This window comes from Rhopilema esculentum, chromosome 14, assembly GCF_057945365.1.
Source record: "Rhopilema esculentum isolate cy_ngs chromosome 14, ASM5794536v1, whole genome shotgun sequence".
NCBI lineage: Eukaryota > Metazoa > Cnidaria > Scyphozoa > Rhizostomeae > Rhizostomatidae > Rhopilema > Rhopilema esculentum.
In genome coordinates, this window is record NC_142828.1 from 8,914,034 (window position 1) to 8,936,890 (window position 22,857).

Here is a 22,857-nt window from a genome sequence, read left to right on the forward strand (position 1 = left end):
CCGTGTTGCTTGTTTTCATTAGATTCATGACTGCCTCGGAAAGTGCCTTCAGGTTCTGTAAAAATTAATGATGAGAGTTAGCATTTACCGTAAACAAATGGCATTACTTTTTCATCACCTTCCCTATATATCAATGCAGTGTGGTCTGAGAAAACTGTTTATCAACTGACTTATCATCTTAAATGAATTTAAAGTCGTTCTTTTACAGTCTACGTCCAAAGTACCATTCTAAGATGCAAATACCTTCGTTGTTAGTTTCAATAAATGAAGAAGTTGACAAAAACAAAGTTTTGACACACAAAATTCTACTACTTTGCTATTTAAAATTTGGTGAGGACAATGTAGTTTTTGGAATTTAGAAAGGAGAGCCTCTTTGATAAAAATTTGCCAAGCTTGCAATTTTTAAAAACACTTTATTCAATACACTTTATCCACAAAACATAACATAAAAAACAATTGGGTAAAATTAGGAAAGACTTTGAAATCTAATTTCAGATATTGTGAATTAAATAAAACATTTTTCCGTGATCTTTTGCATCTTGTCACAAGCAAAAGACTGGACAGGTATTCCCAAGATATTAATTATAGGTATGATAACTATCCTACAAAAATTGGCTAAATAAATACGTTTACAGCTCCAAGAAATGGTACAAACCTCGCTAGCGAGCGCTGGTAGCACAATTTTCAGCAGATTTAAAATATGTAGTGATGACGTCATTGGACCTAACAAATACGCGAAGAATTCTCAATCTGCATTGAAAAAGCTAAAGTTTACCCAACCAAATATTATGACTGGGTGCTGGATACTCAAAACTTTTTATAGCTTCAATTAAGGCGAGTAAAAGCTGCCAGGTCAAGCATGAACAATCAATAAGAGTGATTTGTCAGAGAATGAGAGAATCCAGTGGCAACTAGCTTTGGTCAGAAAAGGAAGACAGAGGGGAAGTGACCGAAGTTCAGTTCAGTCAACTTCATTACTGGAGACAACAAAATACACTATCGCAAGATATGCTATTAGAATAAGTTTTCTACGGAATTTCCAAGCACAAGCTGCAGAGTTAAATGAGCTTTCACGACTTAATCAACAAATTTTGATCTTTTTCATGTATCCAAAATGAAATTATAAAAAAAAATTTTTGATGAAATTACAAGTATAGAATAAGCAATTAAACTAAAGTTGTTTATACCTGACCCAGTTTCTTGGAGGTGCTGCAAACAAAATTTTGTCACCAAAGTAGATGTGATGTGGCTCTTTTTGTTAGCAAGATTCAGCTTGACCAGTGATGCGATTTCTGTTTGAGCAGTCTTACGCACCTTGAAAGAGAAACGGTCTATGTCACAAAGAAAATACGAAAGATATTCCAAAGAAGTGGTGCTTCGACATTTTCTACATAACCAAGCAAAATTCAATGAAACATAATGAAATCTTTTAAAAATAGAACTAAAAGATAAGCCTTAAAAAATTAGGACTTGACGAAACAGTCGAAACATTTTGCGACAAAATGAAGCATTTTTCCTATAACTTTTAAAGCATGAAAAAATAAACAACAACAAAAAACGGGGAAAAGAATGAAACTTTTTTTGGAAAGAATGGATGAAACACTAAAATATGTTCAAAATATGTTTAAGAAATTTAATGCATTATCGTTTTCTAACATCTCTTAAATAGTAATTATATTTTTACTGTCTATAAATCATTCTGTTAGAAAAACAGGCCTTCGTCAGATCCAATACCAATATGTGTAGATACGAAATAAAAACCAATAACAATGTCAAAAAAGAGTCACTTGTCATCATAACAAGTTTATCATAGACGGAGCAACTCTTTTCCATACATCATTTCATTAATCAACCGAAAAGTACAAAGTACCTTTGCTTTGGCAGATACGGTAAAACTAAGAATTGATTGAAACAGTTGACGGGTAGATTGATCTTGCCATATGCCTCCATCTTGGTTCCGAAGCAGGGTTGACAAGCAAGATATCAGCTGTTTGTGAAAAAAGACAGTTTAAAGAGTAATTAAGGCTAATATGGAGCATGTAAAATACCCTATAATTTTCCTAATATGGAGCATGTAAAATATCCTATAGGTTCCCTTATATGGAGCATGTAAAATATCCTATAGGTTCCCTTATATGGAGCATGTAAAATACCCTATAAGTATCCAAATAAAATATACATAGCAATGAATCGAACCATAGATAGGTCTATTAATCGAACATTATCTTATACATATCTTTTATTCATGTAGCAATGTTTCCTATCTCCTGAATTTAACAATAAGAAAATCCAAAACGCCAGCATCACAAAACAACAAAATAAAGACGAGAATTGTGGTGATAAATATATTGTTGTTTCTGGACTCAAATTCCGGGCTTACACTCATTTTTTAAAACTTTACTACACATATTCAAGGAAATTTTTTCCTTAGGGTTTGCTTAGGGTTTCCATCCTTGCTTAGGGTTTCCATCTACAGTTAAATAACCTATTCAGGCACAAGAAACGGTGCTTTTTGAACCAGCCCCTAAACTAAAATTTTCGAAATCTCGTTTTTACGTTCTTAATGAAATGGACAGTGAGTCTTTTTTAAAAAAAACAACGGCATCGATATAAAAACACAAACCGATCTAAGGCAGAACGTGAAGTGGTTAAAGGCGGAATGTGAAGTGCTTAAAGTCATTAGTAATTTTAAGATGAACCTGAAGCATAAGTGTGGATGGAGAGGTTTTTGAAAACGATTTTTTTGTGAACGGAGATACTTAAAAAAAGAGAGAAGATATCCGCTTTAGAAACCTCCAGATAAATGTGGACGTAAGTGGCCTTATATTCTTTTGAAAAAATTATCTTTGATCAAATAAACGCACAAAAATACAACAGTAGAATTTTGAAATGGCTTTGAAGAAAGCGAGCATTTCACAACATACTAAAACCGCTTTCGTCTGACACTCCTCTGAGTATAAAACGTCAGAATAAGGGTCCGAAAAAAACACGATGTAAACTATGTCGGTCATGTGCTTGCGTTTTTCTGATCGGCCTATTTGGATCCACAACTTGGTGTAAATTTCGATTGTGTTTTTCCGGACCATTATTCTGACGTATATTATACTCTGAGGAGTGTCACACGAAAACGATTTTAGAATGTTGCGAAAATTTTGCTTTCTTCAAAGCCATTTTTAAATTCTGTACCACCAACAGTTGTTAACAGTAGAATTTCTGGATGAAACAAAAATTTACCAAGACGGGTTATATTAGTTATTTTAACCTACTTTATTAATAACTGTACTAAAACTGTAAAGTTCGCAAACTAAGAAACTTCAAAAACGGCTTGATCAAAAAATAATGAACAAAACATACATTTTTCAACACTGATGTTTTCTCAGTATCAACCTGATTCCCAAGAGTTTCTACAAGAATCTTTGAGACCTCCGCAAATTTGTGCTGAATAACTGCTTGGGGAAGCCTGAAAGAGAAAACAGAAACATTTGAACCGTTTACCTTCGAAGAAAATTATAAAGAAGATTCTAACATCACTTTAGCATAAACAAGCTCAACAAGAAGAAACGTTAGCCTAGAAATTTTAAATGATTATATCCTGAATTTAAAATTCAAGTGCATGTTACCTTTTGATGACTAGATTAAGCAAAAAGATAATTGATGCAATTGACGGTTCATCTTTGGTTCCCTGAAGAGCCACCAGCTAGGAACGAGAAAGAAGGAATGAGAAACAAAAACATACAATGCAGGGTCCTCAACATTATCACAAACTACACAATAAAGATGCTTGAGTCGCTGTCTGATCAGCATATTCTTCACTCTGCTGACGCTGTTTATCCTTCATTCATAATAAACTTATTTTAGGTTGCATGACAATGTTATATATACGTGTCTTTTGGGAGGAATTTCAACAATAGTGGCAAACTGTCAATAGGGTTAAGCTCGAAACAACATAAGACAAGTTACTTCATAACTTCATATTTTTCTGGAAACAATTCTCCAAGGGGCCCTTCTCAGTTGTTGGATCATTGCTTTCATTATCTTTCCTTTGGATATCTGGGTATTTTCAGTATGGATGTTTTTTTATCTTACTCCCACTACAAATTTTTTCAAAAGACACAGACAAATGTTAATGAATCTCATTGCTTATTTTGTAAAAACTGCAAAGTATCAATTTCTTTACAGCTGAATTTAGCAAAGTAATGCAACATCGCAAGTTGAATTCCGTGTTTCCTTCAGACTTACCAGTGCTGCAAAATATTCTGTTTCTGTTTCTTTACCACCATTAGCTCTAATGACCTAAATGATTAAAAAATGATTAAATGATTAAACAGTCAAAAGCACAAAAGACGGCCTAAATCTTATCAATTTTATAAAGAGATTATAATAATAAAATCATACTACTGCCATCTATCAAATAAACATTGAAAATATTTAGAATTCAAAAATGCATCCCAGATTCAAAAAAAATCTACTGAAGAGTGACACATACTTCAGTTACAGCAGCAAGAACAGCACAAATCTGCAAGCGAAAGAAAGAAAATAAGATGTTTTGATCAAAAAACTGTTTTTCATAAGCCTGGTTATAAGGGTGGCAACAAGCAAGAAACAGTTAGAAATTATCTCATCAGAAAATTGACAAGACTAGATTTATTCTAAACTATGTGACTATCTGTTTAAGTAGAAAAAGATCAGTTAAATTAAGTGTCAGTTTCATGTTTAACTTTTGATTCTAACCAGTAATTAAAAGGGCACATGATTAATTGCTGTATCAGCTGCCAAATGAAGACAGAGATTTTCTTTCATAAACAACTTGTGCTAAAATTAGACAATTAAATGAGCTTGGAAACACACTCCTTTATCTCCTTTATTGCAAAAGCTCAAGTAAAGTACTGCAAACATTGCAAAAAGAACTTGAAGATTGATGAAATAATTGGTTAACTGGATTTAACAGAAAATTACAATTTGTTATCAAGGATGTGGTTAATTGTGCAAAAACTTATTATAAAAATTTTTATTATTAAAAATATTTTGGCATAAAAATATTTTGGCATAAAATGCAGTTGGTCCTTTTTTGTAATTTAAGTCACTACAATTGTCTTGTGACAGACTGGATGATCACTAAAACCATCAGCCACCAGAGAAAGTATTTGCAGTGACCTGTAGCTAAACAAATTTCAAGAAGCTCATGCCTATAGGACATAGAAAGTGGCTCTTTATTTAGGTTTGTTTATCTATGCAAAATAAAACTGTCTTAAATGGGTGTGGTTATACTGCCCCACCCTTGAGTGGGCATGGTCATATAATTATCCATTACACAAAAGCAATAAAAAACAAACTTTTACCTGTCTTAGTGGATGTGATTATATTGCCCCACCCTTAAGTGGGCATAGTCATATAATTATCCATTACACAAAAGCAATAAAAAACAAACTTTTACCTGTCTTAATGGATGTGGTTATACTGCCCACCCTTAAGTGGGCGTAGTCATAAAATTATCCTTTACACAAGAACGATAAAAAACAAACTTTTACCTTAAATGAATGGTATGCTTACTGTATACCCATACTGTGCTGATAAGCTTCAAATTTCAAATACTGTTAGTTATATGTCCAAAATACAAACCAAACATTGAAATAATCATCATCAGTGTATAAAAAGTATGATGATATTGTCTGTTCACTTTAAAAGCTTATAAATCTGGAGCAAGGAGAGACACCAAGTCAGAATTTCAAATTCTAGTACTTCAATATGTCTCAAAGCAAACTGGAAAATTTCAGGGTGGAGCTACCTGTCAAATATCATGAAATCACAAAACGAAATTAGACACCAAAATGTCTTTTTAAGATCTTTCAGTTTTTCAAAACATCCTCTGTTTAATACTTTTGAGGTATTAAAATAAGTTTTGCAGACTTTTTCTGCATATGCAAATTCGGAGTGGCAGGTGCTAGGAAAATTGAATACTGACATCTCAGAAAAAGTAATAATCTGAAATTTTCAAAATGTTCTATTGTTGATAGTCAGTACATGATATTTGGAAATAAGAAAAATCTGAGATAGTGGGTGACATTTTCTTTTTTTCTTGATGATTTGACACAGAAAGACTCTTGATTATAGCTGATAAGTATTTACTACTGCATATATACCTGTTTGTGCTCCTCTGATGGTGAATACCATAGCTTGTGAACTTTTTCAAATGTTAAATTAGAGCAGTCAGTCAAACCACTAATTGAAAACTTAGATGATGAAGCTTTAGAGCTTGGCATCCCTTTGTCACTCATAATTTCATCTTCAACTGAAAGCTCATCTTGATGCCTTGACAGTGCAGCAGCAGTCAATCCTAAAGTTTGAAAGAAACAGGTAAATTATTTGCTATCACCCATATAAACATGTGGTCACAAGCTGTGGAAATATTATCTCAAAAAATTTTGTGAAAAAACATAAAAATGCAACAAGGATAGCTTGTCATGAGACTTGGAAAAAATGATGTAATACCAACTCCAGGTAATTACACTGAAGATGCTACACAACTGTGGTCTGTGTGGTTTTGTAACTTCTGATGACATCATTTTGATATTATGCCACACCCAATATTAGTTAGCCAGCCTAATGTAACCAGCGGAAATTGTTTTGGAAATTCTCAATCATGTTGAATATAGTTTATAAAAAGTGGGTTGGGTCTTTAAAGAAGGTTGTGCTTTGTTCAAAGATTTCAATCATAGTATGATGTGTGTTTCTGTTGGAGAGCCACACTCTGAGGCCTTTAGGTATACCATTTTGTGGACTTTCGGTACTAACAGAACACTGGTGTCAAAAAAGAGTTATTGACATCAATGTGGTAATTTGGCAAAATGTGTTAGGAATGCCATGATATTAAGGCAATTTTGATTTTTTATTATTTGGTTGCTTGTTGTAATAATTTGTGTCCAGCCTCTTCAAGATACATTTGGTTGGGTAAAATAACTATTTTCCGCATTTGCCTGTTAGTTTCATAGTACTGTTGTTGATGCTTTTTAGCTTTCAAGGGCATCCCTCTTGCATTTTGTTACAGGTTTATTCTTTATGGAACTATTCAAAAATACTTACATTTCATATTCCCTCGTGTTACCAATGCGATTTCAATATAAATGGTAATCTACTTTTATGGTAAAATTGAAGGATCATTCTTATTTGAATTTCAAAAATGATTGTTTCGCTAGATATGTGTTGGTACAGGATTTGGCATGAAAGAGAGTCCATATTTAGAACATATATTTGGTTAAGTGTTTGTTCCATGTTGCTCAAATTTTATTGTTAGAAATTGCTATTTTTATTTCTTTCTGAAGCAGCTTACTAGCAGCTTCACCAGCTTACTTAATTCCTTTAATAGTGCTTTCATGCAGCTTTTCTATGTTTTTAGTTTTCTGAGACAATATTTTATTTTCTGGCCCTGTTGTAGCGAACATTGTCAAAGGTAATCATGTCTTCCATTGTATCACTGTCATTGACACCTTTCATTGTCTCCATACCCACAGTAATGTAATCAACAACACTTTCATAGCGTCACCTTGTTTTATGTGTATATGCCCTGTATTGAAGTTCGGTCAGTTAGAATCAAGACCCGCAATAGACACATCCTCTTTTCTCTAGCTCTCTGTTCTCTGAACGTAAAATAAGACACAACACTGGTTGGGAATGACATGTTAATCGATGGATGGATTTATTTAGTGACTACATTGATCCCCGTTTTGATGTACACTAAACTGTATTATGTTTTCTTTTTCATGTTTATCAGGCCTGTCGGAGCCGGGAGGCTGGAGCCCCTCCCCCAATAATTGTCTAGCTGTAGTATGTTTCCTATATAACAGTGTACTGAAAGAGAAGGAATACAATGGGCAGCCTCCCCCCCCCCCCCCCCTCCCAATATAAATATCGTACCGACGGCACTGTTTATGTAAATAGATTTTAAAACTGCTAGATATGGAATGACGAGCAGGCTCTACCAACAATCAATTTATTACTTGTTTATTGATTATTAGTAGAGCCCAATCATCGTTCCATCTAGCAGTTTGCCAATCTATTTACAAAAACATGAAAAAGCTACAGTAAACAGAAGGAGTTCGTTTTCACCTAAGAACTCTTGGTAATATCATATTTTCCTAAGGTTTGCGTTGTTATTTTTGTTGCCAAACTGGATCTCATGTTCTAAGCGGAATAAAGAGATAAATAATCAATAAACGGGTGTTTTTACAAAATGCCTAGTCACTTACCTGACCTATATTTCTTGGATACATTTGCTGTTTGAAAAGGAGTTATAGTCTGCTTGGTAACTTCATCTCTAAACTTCCGCTGTGTAGGATTACTAGCGCATGATTCTCCTTTTCTCCATTTCTTTGCACTTTTCGTAGCTTTAAAACTACGTTTTCCCATTCTGTGACAAACTCAAGCAGTCAGAATAATACTTTTTCGTCACCTGATATCAAACTGCTTACCAACCAACACGTGCGACCATCTTAGAATCTTATTTTTTATGAGGCTAGCCTCGTTACAATATTCTACAAGTGGATGCCATTTTGCCTGCAAAGTTCATGTTTTTCTTATTTGCGGTTTACTAACTGCTGGTTTTCGATGGCAGTCCCGATCAGATTTTCAGTTGTCCAGAGAAAATGTCCTTTTATAGCTGGTTAGTATTTACAATCTTTTTTAAGGATCCTTTGGAGTTCTAGCGCCTAAAAATCAATGCTTTAGGTTTATGGCAAATTATATAGGCCTAAATGATAACTCGTTGATTTTGTATCAGTGAATCAATGTGTGCTTTGTGCGTTCATAAAACAATTTCATAGTGACTTCGATACATCTAAGTAAGTGAAATTACAATAATTTTGCATGTGAGCTTTAATCTTCAAAAATACATTTGATGATGTTCTTTTTTCTCCTAGGAATCTGTAAAAATTCAATGACAATTTCTAGAGCAATAGCATTTCAGCCACGTCTGTGTTCACAGAAGTTTAGCAGCTATGGAAAATGCAACAGATTTCTTTCAAACTCTCCTGTACTGACACAAAATAGTATCAATTGCAAGACAAATTTAGTGCTTACAAATGTTTATCAAAGACATCAAGTAAACAACTTGGCTAAGCCAATTATGTTTACTAGAAACGTAAATTTCTTTAGTAAGAAAAATAAAAAGAAGACTGTGAAATCTGTAACAAAACGTTTCAAAAGGATGGGTTCAGGAGCCTTGAAAAGATGGAGGGCAGGCAAGAACCACAACATGAGGAAAAAGTCTCATAATCAGAAAAGACGTTTGAGAAAGCCAGTTATTGTGAAAGGAAGTAAGCTTAGAAAACTAAACCGAATGATAAGTGGCTGGTGAATACTTCAACTGGTGTGGTCCCGTATTCGATTTGCATAGGTTTTTAGCCTTAAAAACTTATTATGTTATAAGATATCGTTGGCTGCAGTGAATACCCATAGCTATTTGAATTTGTTTTGATATTATTTGTATCAAGAGGAAGTAATGTTCTATATTTGTTTGAATTTTACTGTTGCCTGTCTCTATTAATTAGCCAGGAAGACTCTTTATAGGGGCAAAATTGCCTTAAAAGGAGTGCATTAGGTTAAGTCATAAATCTTGTAAGGCTTCTGCAGAAAATTTAGAAGATATTCTTTAATTTTGCTCAATCTTGGGATATTGAATGATATATATGATGTCGAAAAGTAAATTTAAAACTTCATTTGAACATTTTAGCAATAGTTCTAAGTGTATAGTCAAGCTAAAAGGTAAACTGTGAATGGCAAGGAATCTATTATTTGTTGTTTATTTTCAACAAACCATGCTGTTCTAAATGATTATTCAGTGTGAGGCATAGCCCCACCAATGAGGGTACTTTTCTCCAAAATGAAATTTTGATTCTCATAAGAAACAGCATCAGCTTCACATTTGAAACAAAACTCTCTCCTTAAGAAAACAGTCTTCTCTGATTAAAAACAACCACCTAAAATATTATTCTGTCATTGGGCAGCAATTACTAGAAAACTCAGATTGTGTCTCAATCACCATTTTCCAATTATTTCACATTTGGCAAAAATTAAAAGTGTAAATATCTTGTCTCTTATGATCAATTATTATTGATGAAATAAGACTTTAATATCTAAAGCTTGGCAGGAAACTGTCAGTTATTATCAGAGAAAAACAGATACAAGAATTTATGTGTGTTTGATTCTTCCTTGCTCAAGCTTGAACTTGTTCAAAAATGGAATTACTACCATCAGATATTTCGAATTACAAGTATTCTTTTTGTTAATAAAATAAACTGTAGTTCCATCAAACTGCAGAACATTCAGAATTTTCAGCTTCCAAAGAAAGGCAAAAGAGTTCACTTATCTTTACAATCTGAATTCACCAGATAAAAAGCGTCCCAAGTATTTAATTAGGTTCAAAGGGAAAAATACAATATCACTGAAAGTTTTCAGTTATGCTGCAGTCAATCATCACAAATTGCCTGTAAGCAAACCCATATACATATACATGCCATATGCGTGAAACCAATTTACCCTTAGTCAATAAGCAGGCTCCTTGTGATTGAAGCGATTAGAGATGATAAAATAAAAGAAACTTAGGTTATACTATAAAAACCAACAGTGATGAACAGTTTGTGAAGTAATAAACACATTACACTCATTTGTACTGAACTGGAAATTCTAAAAAGAATGTTGAATCTTTTACATATACTTGTCAAGTACCAGCAAATATTGACATCCTAATTGCTAGATATGAGCCCTTAAGTTCAAAGTAAAATTACATACCACAATAACTTTGATAATGTTCTATCAATGATTCTGGCTGAACAGAGTATAAACAAATATTGTCATTTCATATTTACAAAAACTCAATATTACTGCAGATCAGATGTTTTTTGGTCTTGCTTTCAAAGAACTTTTCTCTTATTCTAGAAAGCAGAAACTTGACTTGTCTAACTAATCAAGTTTTATGTAACATTCTGGCTGACTTTATCTTTGATATCTGAGTTTGATAAGATATCTCTGTTGTCTTCATGGTGCTGATGCATTAAATCCTGTTCATCCTCAAATAAAGGATCTCCTGGTTTTCCAATAAATCGGCCACCATTACTACGCACACGTCTACAGGCATGCTGATGACGAGATTCGTGTAGATATTTCTGCAATAAATAAAATTTACTACTTTACATAAATATTATCAAAAAGAAATTTACTGCCTTCCTTTGTTGCTAACAAAACTGGATATAATGATGCCACTATTCCAGTCTTATTGTCAAAATCCTGCTGGTTTTTATTATATAAAAGGAATAATGAGAACTACACCAAGGTAAATCAATAATGTTGAGTATATTTGTCATCAGGAATAACACCTTACGTTTGGTTGAAAAAAGAACTAAAAATAAATAAAGTTGAAATGGCCAAATATTAGAAAAAGTGTGAAAATGATGGTCTAAAGTTATAACAGCTTAAACTCAATTTTGTTGTGAAAAATTGTCCCTATTACCTATTTTAGCTCCTATCATCTCCCTTGAAGTATCACAACAGGAAGCATGCTAGGTTGTTAATGCCAAAATGCTTTGAAACCATTTTAAAATGACATTGTAAACATTGAAGAATAGTTTACCTTTCGCTGCTTCGGTATTTTTCCTTCAGCCTCAAGTTTAGCCCTAGCTTGCCTTCTTTTGATTATTCTGTGATATTGCTTCGCATTTACATAGAGAGGCTCATCAAAAGTTTCCATTGCCACTGGCAATCTTTGTGCTAACACCTGTTGACCATTCATCTAGGAAAACAAAGACACCCTAATACTATGCACTTCTAGGTAATGTTGAAGATTTTCAAATGAAATTGTAAAAAATAAGAGAAAAAATGGGGTGTGCAATGCCCTTTTTAGGAAAGACTTTCGTTATGGCAGGGCACAATAAAAAACCCAACCTTTGAAAAAACACATCAAATGAAAATAATGTAAAAAAATTGCCATTTTTGATTGTGTTGTGTTCAGAAGTTGTGTCCTTTGGATCATCTACAAGCAGGGCTTGAAAAATTTTTCTTCCTGGCAGCAAAATAAAAAATTCAAGATTTTTTTGTGAAGCTTCGACAAAGTTTCCAGCTACTCTAAGTGATATTTTAAGTTGATTGACTTGTTTAAACATTTGCCCTAAAAATAAACTGTCATACTAAAAAATAGCTTTTTGTTGGTCCTTGATTGTTGATCATATACAATCACTTTGTATATACAGTATTAGATGATCAAGGTTTGTTCATGGTTTGTTTTCAAAGATTTAGTTAGAAGATCTGAAAATTTCTAATAACTTTGATCAAATTTCATAGTACTAGCAAACTAGATACTATTGAAGTTTTGATGTAACCTCTGGGTCTCATGTTCACTGCTCATTTTTATCATCATTTTTATCAAGCTAGAAGTTCATACAGCATTTAAGAATACTTTTTATTTTTCAATGGTTGAAATTAATGTTTTAAATCAGGGTTGGTGCTAGAGGCGGAGATGTAAATCAAAATGCTTACATTCTATTAAGCTAGCTATGAAAAATTTATTTGTATGCCAGTAGAAAGTATGAATAATAATGGAGACATCCACACAGTTTTGGGGGATGTTCACCTTCAGGTATGTTTACATGTTCACACTGGGGCATGTTCACAACTGATGTAACAAGATTTGCTGTCTTTGAGTGTTTTTACTTATCTAGAACGAATAATGTAAAAAAATAAATTAATTTTGTTTTAGCTTGCTTGAATTAAATTAGTAGTTGAAAATCATGCCCGAATTGCCGAAAATTTGATATAACAGACGCTGATAATACCAGTCAATTGTAATTTAAAAGCTAATCTTCGTTTTTTGTTTGTAGTGTACGACAAAAATTAAACAGTCTGGGCGACATGGACAGTATGTACGTATATCACAAGAAAACAGCATTCCGTAGAAAAATCAAGCAATGGAGATTACCTTTTCATCTTCAATTTAAGTTAAGAGTAACTTAACTTTTCATCTTCAATTTTTTAGGAAAACAATTCTGTAGATAAAAAATCTATGAAAGAATATCACCGTAGACAAAACCGCAAGGGCATTTCAAAATTTATAGACGAATGTTCTTACCATAATGGCCTGTGTTGTTGGAACTGCGGTAGCATTAGCTAGTTCTACTTGATTCGATGAGGCCGCGGCAGCAATCAGCCTTTGTTGATCCGCTCCAAACATCTGCAATGCCGCGTGTTGTTGAGTGGGGTCGACAATATAAACACCTTTTGATGGATCCTGGGCAATTATACTAACTGCCTGCGTGCCTGTAGATGGCACAGAGAAGTGCTGTTGTACATTTCCACTCGAAATTTCTCCAGCATTCTGAGAGGCAACTGAACCACTGCCGTTCTCCATCTTGTTTAGGCAAAGTTATCAAATCGAGACAAAAGGTGCACCTGAAACCCGAATGCGAGGCTTATTTTTTTATATTTTTGTATGGGGGCTTATTCGAGGATGGGGGCTTATACATTCGAGGAGGGGGGCTTATGAAGTTATTGTAGACATTAAGAAGACATTATTGAAAGACCTCGTCTATTTTAGTAGGAATCCTTTATGAGCATGTAATTAATTACTACCAAAAGTATGAATTTGTTGTGGTAATTCAATAAAACGCCATAGGCAACCTCAGATGGCAAAAATCATCAAATGGAGGGGTCCAATTCGAGAATTTACGGTAGCAGTGGGAGCTTATTCGATAATACCCATTTTACTAACAGATAGTACCCATTTAACCAATAAGAACTCATTCTTCGTTCCTTTAAAGACAGTCTCATTATCATGTCAGTCTCATTATCAAAGAATATCATCACGATACTTAACTTTACCTTACCTTCTGTTTAATAGATTCTACGTTTAATTTCTTAATGAAAAATAACTACATAGGACATTTTTTTAGGGAAACCAACGGAAGACAAGTCTTCAGAATCTTTTTTAAAAAGTTTTGCTGCCATGTAGATGCTACAGTAGTATAGTTTCAAAAGTGGTATTTCAACAAGTCGCGTCACTTTTACTTGATCTCAACAAGAATTTTCTTACTATTATCTCTTTACTTTAATCCTTAATTTACTGTTTGTGCTTTGGCTTCTTTAATTTTCAAAAAAAGTTTCAAAACGTTTCTAAAGTGCTTTGTCCATTTTGAAGCGACTGTAAATATTAATGGAGAGAATTTGCAACCTTGTGTTACTCCATGTTGATTTTGCTTTTCAGCCTGTCTGATCTCTATGTCCTTGCGGTATTAATTATGACTAATATATTAATATAGCCTTTGTTGCAATATGCATCTTAAAAGAAATTTTCTCAAATCAATTCGAAAAACCAAGATATTAGTTTATTTATCTTGGTTGAAATAGAAACTAAAATATCAAAACGGTTTAAGCTACACAGACAGCTTCTGTTGTCTGTATTTGCAACAGGGATTAAACAGCAATTGAAAATTTGGTCTCAGCTCGACTAATTACGACAGGTTGAGTTTAACAAATCTTCCGAAACAAGTTTATAGAAGATCTGTACACAGTATGAATAAGGCGATTGTAGATTTGCCTCAAATGTCACAGAATTTTGAAGTAAGCTGTTAATTATTAATAACATTTTCATCCTTTGTGAATATGTTTCTCTTTTGACTCACTGATTTTGAGGAAAGATTTCAGACAAATAATGTAAACTGTTGCAGAGCAAAATCATTAAGAAATTAACTCTTCAAAACTGACTAGATTTTAAAAAATCGTCCAGTGAAGACACAGTAACGCCGCGACAAGCAACTCAGCAATGCTTCGCGGGTGGCCTAACATCCGCAAGAGCTGCAAACAAAGGGAACGTAAGCTTCAGCAAAAGGAGACAGCGCCAAGTCTACATCTGGATGCAATCAAGCTAAATTTACAAAGCAACTCTTCAAGATGCAGGAAAAAGGAGTTCTGTCCGGAGAAAAATTCTACAGAAAATGTCAACTTGGATGCAGTTGACATTCGGAGCAAGTCCGACTTCGAAGTATTGCAGTATGGAAAAATGACAGATGGAATTGAGGATTCCATGTTGATAACAGGACGCAACGGTACAAGCTCTGCTGGATTCACAAGATTTTTCAATGTTGCTGAGGTTCCAAGGCTCGATAAAACACGGCAAAGAGGTCCATTTGGAACAGAAAAAAGATGCTTTTTGAATATAGGATTCACACAGGCCGAGGTCTTTGATAGATTACAAGTACCAGGAAAAATACGGCCTCGGAAAATTTACCGTGGAGGTGGATATTATTCTGCATTGGCTATTTACGATCGTTCTGCTAATATCCACATTGTCAATGTGGGAGGGACGAAATTTGAAATGGATGCAGATCTTCACAAGCGGGACAAGCCATTGGATGTAAACAACGAGCTTAGTTTCCCTAGAGTGCAGAGCCATAGCAGAATAAACGGTATTTCAAGTATGCCAGAAGAACTCGAGTGCAAGAAGATCAGCGATAAAAAAATTCGGGCAATGTCTTCAAATACAGTATCTAAATGTCGAGTTTGTGAACGCGCGAGGAACAAGCCCCATAGTTCAGTAGGCCCTAAACAGATTAAACTTTATCTAACTATAGATATATGACCATGTTAAGTAAGATCATAAAGACGAAGGGTCACATCTTTATTATAAGAATCCTTAAACAATACTCTTTCCACGCTCCATATTAAGCATTACAAAACCATATGTTTTATGGCAAACGTTTCCTTTCCATTGTAATATGCTTGTCATTCAAACCAATAATTATACTTCCAAACATTACCCTTTCATAAGCATTTATTCAAGCAGCTCGGTTATTCGATTGTATCTAGGCCGGATCTTTCCTTGAAGTACCATTGCTATAAAATACATTTATTGCAGCAGATAATGAAAATTTCTGCTTTGCTGGTCTGTCATGTAGTGCTCGATTCCCTATAGACAGTGTTGTAAACGCCAACAGTAGAGATAAAAAGATAGCAAACACTGTTATTCTTATCAAACTCTAGTTCTTTTAAGTTGTGCAGTGAATTTTGCCATTTTGGCTGAGATAAGGAATTATCTATTAAGAGTTATCATTTGAGACAACATTGACTAAGACTAAACGTGAATAAGAGTAAAATCCATGAATGATATTCAAGTTTTCTTATACACATTTGTGTTCTGTTTGTTCTGTTTATCAAACCATTAAGAGTTGTGGCAAATTATTTGTCTTCGTGAAAGGTAAAGGCGTTATAGCTATATTCGATAATTCAGTAGGCCACTCTTGTAATTAGGTTACCTCACTACTATTGGTAGAATAATCAAGAATTAGGTTGGCTGAAAATATTCTTAACATTTGGAAAAGGTAGAGCAACAACGTCTAGTGTCGATGTTCATGAATTCGAGTCCTGCCCTGGCTGTTTCACCAACTCAAGTTCCCTGTTAGGGAGCCTCTTGGCATATCTACATACAGTTTGTAATGTAATGAGTGCACAATTTTTACTAGCTTTTAGTGCTAATAAAATATCAAGGAGGCTCTTGCAAATGTTTCAAATAATAAAAGCAAAGTATATAGATAAGTAAACTTTTTTCATCAAAAACGACGCTGTGCCCCCGAATCTTGTTTTTAAGCATTAGACCCCTGTGCTAAATCTAGACTTTGCAAGCAAAGACGGTATATAAAACATGGATGAGCCTTTCTCGATCACATGTTCAATGGTTTTACATTCGAGGAGATATTTTTCCATCAGTTTGTTACTATAAATGCTTCGATTGTGTTAAGGATTCATAATTAAATCATGGCTTAGTAATTTTTTTGACAATCAAGTGGTTTTAGCTGACCGAGACCAGGCCTAGATCTCGTGGACAATTGCATTGATCGATTATCCTTTACAAAATCTCAAGTAAGGAAGAAAATCCAGTCTGATCTTTTGCATCTTACACAAAAACCTAAGCTGTGACTTTAAATCACAGGACATAAACCATGACATAAACAGAGAGAGCGAAATAATGGAATCTGGAACGCGTGGTTGTCCTCGGGTAGATTTTCCATATCCTCGGCCGAAGTTCCCTACAACAAGACCACAAGATTAGGTTCATAAAACTTTAGAAAGACATAACGGCTGTTAAAGTTAATGTAGGCAGAGATGTCAGCATGCAACCTTCTTGTTCAAAGACATTTTTACAGTATTATAGACGGTTGGATCGTAGAGTTTATATTTTGGGCGTCAACTGATCAGTTTTCCCTAGCCCTGCACTTGTTTGGAGAGTCTAAGAGATTTTCGCACCAAATAACAGAAGTAATAACCCTGCTATTATTGCAAAGACTCATTAAGAACCTTTGAATCTAAAAACACCCTTCTTCAACTCATTGCAAAGAAAGGGGTAAATTTACTTAAAAAGAAGGCTTATCGTTTAAAACGAGTACATTCTAGAGCCGCCTTCTTACATAAGAATGCAATCAGTGAAGAATGGCTTTCTAATATAAAAAAGCAGAGTGAGTTTCACTTGGCTTATGCTATATGTGGCCAACAGAAATATCCTAGGGCAATGGAATAGCTGAAGCAAGGGAGTTAAGGGGCTGTCTCAAATAATCTGCAAAGTATACTTAAGGCCATAGAAGGAAAACTCTTTAGCTCCCCAAATCGGAATGTGCTCTTCGTTCCCTATAGGTAGGTAATACCTCTACGGCTCAGGAATATTTGTGGACATAGAATAATACATTGTCTAGTGATAGCAGTGCAATGTGCCTTTTAAGATCTCTTTCTCCTACCAAAGGGAGGTCTATGTAAAGACCGAGGTTGAAAATTTCAGCAAATGAAAAACCTAATGTCGATGTTATGAGTGGGGTGCAGTCATTGGCTACACTGTCTGAAAGGCGATAGAGGTGACGTCATGAAAGAACAATGTCAGATTTTTTGGATTAGGACCGCATAAATCTGAAACAAGACGTCAGGATACTTCTAAATGTGCAAACCCAGTTTAATCCGCTGTAAATTGATCGAAATATGACTCGATATGACTATTGAATAACCATTTTTTTTAAAGGTGTTTATAAATGGACGACGGCTGTTTTGCCTGCTTCATAAACATTTGAATCGAGGCCAAATTGTCATGATTTGTGTAATATTTTAGTCGTAAGGTTAACTCAATAAAGTAATTCATGTTCTTCAAACATAACCGAACATAATCTTCCTACTACAATTCTTGACTCTAAACCTATTGTATACCAACATATTGTATACACAGAACATAGGTATACCAAATTATTAAAAAAGTGTGTGTCTGTGTACTATAATTTGGTAGGGAAATTGTCAATGTCTTTGCAGCTACACACTTTTTTTATAAGGATAAAGTCTAAATAAATATTGAGGCTCAAAATTGCTAAAAGTTAAGAATAATTTAAGAATGATGCCAGGCTCAACCTTCATCAAGACAGGATTGAAATAATGCTTTTGGAATAGGATCGTATTTGTATCATTAGATTTTGCATTTTAATATCACATTTGTTGTTCTGTTTTTTCTTGTTGAAATTTATGATGAAGCAACACATTGCAAATTTATGATGAAGAAATTGATGTTGAAATTTAGGAATTTACACCTTGTGTTTGGCACGTATAATTTAAAAATGATGCTTAGGCTCATAATCGAAAATTTTTAAGAATATTGAGGCTCGGCAAAAAATAGGTATTCTTATAAAAAATGTGAATATCTTAGCTTAAATCATATTTAAATACCATCAACGTTTTTGACCAGTGTGACTTTTTATGGTGCTTTTTTGAGAAAATATTCTAAAGTCAAAATTTCTAAAAGTATATTTCGTGAAGTCATCACTTTGACCTATTTAAAACCAGTCAAATATTTTCAGTTTTCATATCAGTGCTATTTTTCAGTCATGTCAAAAAGATACTGTAAAAAGATATATTGTATGTTGGCATTTCCTAATTTTTTCTAGTTCTAGTTTCGACTCTTAGAATCAAAAGATCTCAACGCACTAACAATATGGGTGAAGCCCTAAGCCTCCTTCAAGTTCGACAATCGAAATGATCTGTTCTACTATCACTATTGTTATTCCATAGATTACACGCTTGAAAAAACAAAATAGAAGTCTTATTCGAGGTGTTCCATGTTTTAGCGACAAAAATTCACCAAGAGGTCAGTTAGTAACGCAACAATCAAAACATAGACAGTGATTTTTGTGTAGAATTCTTGGGAAGCGAGCAAAATGTCACCACTGATTTTGCATTGCATCTTCACGATTGCTGTTTTAGCAGGTGTGCAAACTGAGGGCTGGATGGCAGATAAAAAGGGTTACAAACACCAACCAAACACCAAAACATACTTCCAAGGACCTGATGTCCTAAACAGCAAGTACCACAAACCATCAAACTCAAGAACAGTTGTTTTGTTCTCAAGGACAGGGAAATTCTTTGAAATTTCTGAGAAAGGAAGAGTAAAAGGGGCAATAAATCCGAACTCGAAAGGGAGTGAGTAAATTATTATAGAAAGTGTTTGGAAATATTTCAGTCTATTCTTTAAAATTTTTTTTAAACATTGTATTCAATAGTATATTGATTAAGATTCTTTGCACTTAAAGGTACAACATTTCATTATTTCATATAAAATACAATTCATACCTGGTATAACAATTTATTAATATATTTTTGCACATTACTTTCGAAAGATATAATTCAACATCTTTTCACTGTAATGCAATATCTTTCGATCAAGCAACTTCAGTCTTTCAATCATAATCAGAATAAAACACAGCCTTTGGCATCAAATGGGATAATATCTCTAGCTTGAGCATGTTAAAACTAGTTCTTTTACATTAAAAACTATTATTAGTTTCTCTCTTTGACAATTTATCTAACGTCTGATACTCTTGAAAACCTGACAAATAAGCCAAAATTTAATGACCACAGTAATAAACGATAGATAAAATGGTAGGGTCATTGCATTATTTTTCAAAGATTTTAAATTAAACATTATGTGTACCGGTCTGTAATAAAGTGTTATATGTCGTGTAGGTAGAGATGTAAATATATTGGTGCAGAGAAAATGACGGTCCTATTTGCAACTTAAAAACGTCCAGTTCTATATACCAAAAGTGTATTCATTATTGGTATGGTTATTCATTTATGCAAATTCAGTGCGTACTTTCGAAGTTTTAGATATAAATCATTTATAATTTTTCTATTTTCAGTTTTTCTAGAGTTGCAAACGTTTGGGATTTCCTATCGCAGAATCAAGAGGTCAGATTCTCAGCTTTTTGTTGCAATCAACAAATACGGAAAGGCGTATACACAGGTAAGAACGAGTCTTCACATCATTGCTAAAATTAAACGTCATTTGCTGGGTAGACCAACAAGCTTAAGTCATCGGGCATGCCTCAAAAGACTGTATTCCATGCGCATACTCTTTGACCCCAAGATAAGGGGGTTGCATCACTTAAGGTCTTTCTACTGTACGACTCTACGACAACTTCTTTGTACAAGAAAGAACTGCAACCAAGGTTAGATTCTCGTAGCCAGGGGGTGGGCATGATCACTAGTTCTTCAGACAAAAAGGAAAACAACTTAATTTTACCATGTATTTACATAAACACTCAAACACTATCTAGGAAAAAATGCATCAAAGTGCTTCTTTCCTCACGTAACGATTCCCTAAAAGGAAACCTAACTACGGGCCTAAAGATGGGCTGCCATTTTAGGGAACACGTTGGTAATTTGGAGTTTTTGTCTTTAAGACATTTATAAGAGAAAATTAGCTTTGGTGCCAAGATTTGTCTCTTGTTTGTGATTGTCTTGTGTTTAAAGGTGTCCGTTATTCTATTGTGTCCGTTTTACGAGGTGTCTGATTCCTGATTTGTCATCCTAATTCATTACTCATTTTATTCATATATCTCATTGGAAAGAACGATGTAGAGCCACCATTCCATTACTGACATTCTGCAGCATGTTGAGATCCTCGGATTCATACAGCCTAAGGTTATTATACTATTCATATAGCATAAGGGACAGTCCGATAAAAGGCATCCGAAAAATGGAATTCTAGTTTCGAAATCACAGCACAAAAATATATCACAAAGAAATCAAGAGTCATTTAGACACACCCAAAATATTTTCCTATGGGAACCAAATACACCTCACCTTTATAGAATTTACAGAATTTCAAGGGCGAAGATTAAATCAAGTACTGTTTCTTTAAAAGCTACGCCATGACACCTTGGCAACTGTTTGTTTCCATATGTGTCTCTTCTCACTCATTGTCAAGTGTAGGTCATTTTACTCAATGTCAAGTGTTTCCATGATGCTAATATAAGCTAGGAAACAATTGAAACCATTCATTATTCAAGGAAATTTGGTTTTTCCAAGAGATTTAGGAGCATCCGTGCTTTCCCGCTTTTAGAAAATCTACAAAAGTGGTCATTACAATCCCAAAATTAGGTGATTTTGATAACAGCGGTCAGTATAATTGGGAAACAGTATTGCCCAAAAGGTGTAGTTATCATAATTTGTAGGCGTTGCCTGTCTAAAGCTTCTACCATAGAGAGAAATTTGTAGACTTCATTGACGATTTCGAGCTAAGATGTCAGCCTTTCCGCTGCAGCAGCACAAAAACGTGCTGTTATTCGGATTACCAGCGCATGTGCTGTCGAGGTGTGCTAACATCCTGGGTAGTTGGGTGTGTGAGTCGAATGAGCCCCGTTCCAGCTACCAAAAGCAAACAAACCAACGATATTCTTGATGAAATCAAGGGTATTATCTCCGTAATTTACCCTTAGCTTTAATTTGGCATGGGTTTTTAATTTTGATGTGGCCGTTGAATTTTGATGTGGGCTTTTAATTTTGATGTTGGTTTTTAATTGTGATGTGGGCGTTTAATTGTGATGTGGGCGTTTAATTTTGATGTGGGCGTTTGATAGGTCATTTACTGTGTTTGGAACAGTTGTGAATACTTCTAGACATAAAGACAAAAGAATATTTCAGACTTTCGGGGATCATCCGAAGCGATCCAATGTAGAACAGAGAACACACTGTATTGAATCGTTTTATGAATTGGTTCAATGTTGCCAAACTTACAGGAAACTTTAGATCCGCCAGTTCTTGTAAATCGAGTAACTTCGAGTAAATATGGACAGCCTGTAAAAGGGTAACAAAATCCAAAGACTTGATTTATCCAAATAGATAATCAAAACTGATATGATTGCATGGTGTTTTATTCCAACATTATTTATCTGTTTTAGAGAACCTCCCACCCAGATATTGAGACACTCTTTCAAGAAATTATTGATGGAGCCAGTATCATATTCAAGAATGTAAAATATGGATGGCTTTTGTCGCTGAAGAAAAACGGCAAAGTGAAGAAGGCTGTCAAACCAGTGAAACAAAATGGAAGGTTTCCAAGATACACAAAGTTTCTTACAATATTTCCAGAGAAAATTCCGTTGGGGGTGGAGAACGAGACAAAGCGTCCATGAACCTTTGAAATTATAAACCAAGTTATTGAATCATATTATAGCCGACGATACATATCTCTTTCAGAAATTCTGCCAATTGACACTGAGAAAGACAATTGTGGATTTTTACTGGAGATGATTCTTTGGTGACTAACTTTAAACAGTAGTATTAGAAGCAGTCTCCCTTGAAAGTAAAGCTCCTTGTTAAAGATTTCAACATGGCTAATAAGCTTTTACAAGTTTTGTAATGATTTTATGAGTATTGGCGATTCTGATCCGGTACGTGCCAAACGGGGTTCTGAATGGCCTCAGCAGTAAAGTTTATTGTCAATGAAACTGTACTCTTGTTCAATTAACGACCTTGTTTCGGAATCACTCCCATTCTTTTTACGACTTTCTTGAGCCT

The 22,857-nt window shown here is 34.3% G+C and overlaps 3 protein-coding genes across 3 annotated transcripts in view; 1 reads left to right on the forward strand and 2 right to left on the reverse strand.

Moving 5' to 3' along the window:
- Positions 1-8,507, reverse strand: part of LOC135695937 (RRP12-like protein) — a 70,483-nt gene extending 61,976 nt beyond the window's left edge. Inside the window, exons 1-10 of the mRNA XM_065215166.2 lie at positions 8,244-8,507; positions 6,141-6,334; positions 4,487-4,516; positions 4,240-4,293; positions 3,621-3,697; positions 3,355-3,460; positions 1,871-1,987; positions 1,188-1,314; positions 656-723; positions 2-55 (exon numbers count right to left, since the gene is read on the reverse strand). Coding sequence (XP_065071238.2) covers positions 2-55; positions 656-723; positions 1,188-1,314; positions 1,871-1,987; positions 3,355-3,460; positions 3,621-3,697; positions 4,240-4,293; positions 4,487-4,516; positions 6,141-6,334; positions 8,244-8,403 — 987 coding nt within the window. The 5' untranslated portion in view covers positions 8,404-8,507. The remainder of the gene's footprint in view (position 1; positions 56-655; positions 724-1,187; positions 1,315-1,870; positions 1,988-3,354; positions 3,461-3,620; positions 3,698-4,239; positions 4,294-4,486; positions 4,517-6,140; positions 6,335-8,243) is intronic.
- A 2,146-nt stretch (positions 8,508-10,653) lies between these two features.
- Positions 10,654-13,415, reverse strand: LOC135695941 (uncharacterized). Its single transcript, XM_065215169.2, has 3 exons — positions 13,112-13,415; positions 11,621-11,779; positions 10,654-11,156 (listed from the first exon to the last, which is right to left on the reverse strand). The coding sequence occupies exons 1-3, from the start codon at positions 13,388-13,390 to the stop codon at positions 10,965-10,967; spliced, it is 630 nt and encodes a 209-aa protein (XP_065071241.2). The 5' UTR covers positions 13,391-13,415; the 3' UTR covers positions 10,654-10,964.
- A 5,703-nt stretch (positions 13,416-19,118) lies between these two features.
- LOC135695842 (uncharacterized) lies at positions 19,119-22,803 on the forward strand. Its single transcript, XM_065215025.2, has 3 exons — positions 19,119-19,476; positions 20,196-20,299; positions 22,239-22,803. The coding sequence occupies exons 1-3, from the start codon at positions 19,215-19,217 to the stop codon at positions 22,470-22,472; spliced, it is 600 nt and encodes a 199-aa protein (XP_065071097.2). The 5' UTR covers positions 19,119-19,214; the 3' UTR covers positions 22,473-22,803.
- Positions 22,804-22,857: the final 54 nt, after the last annotated feature.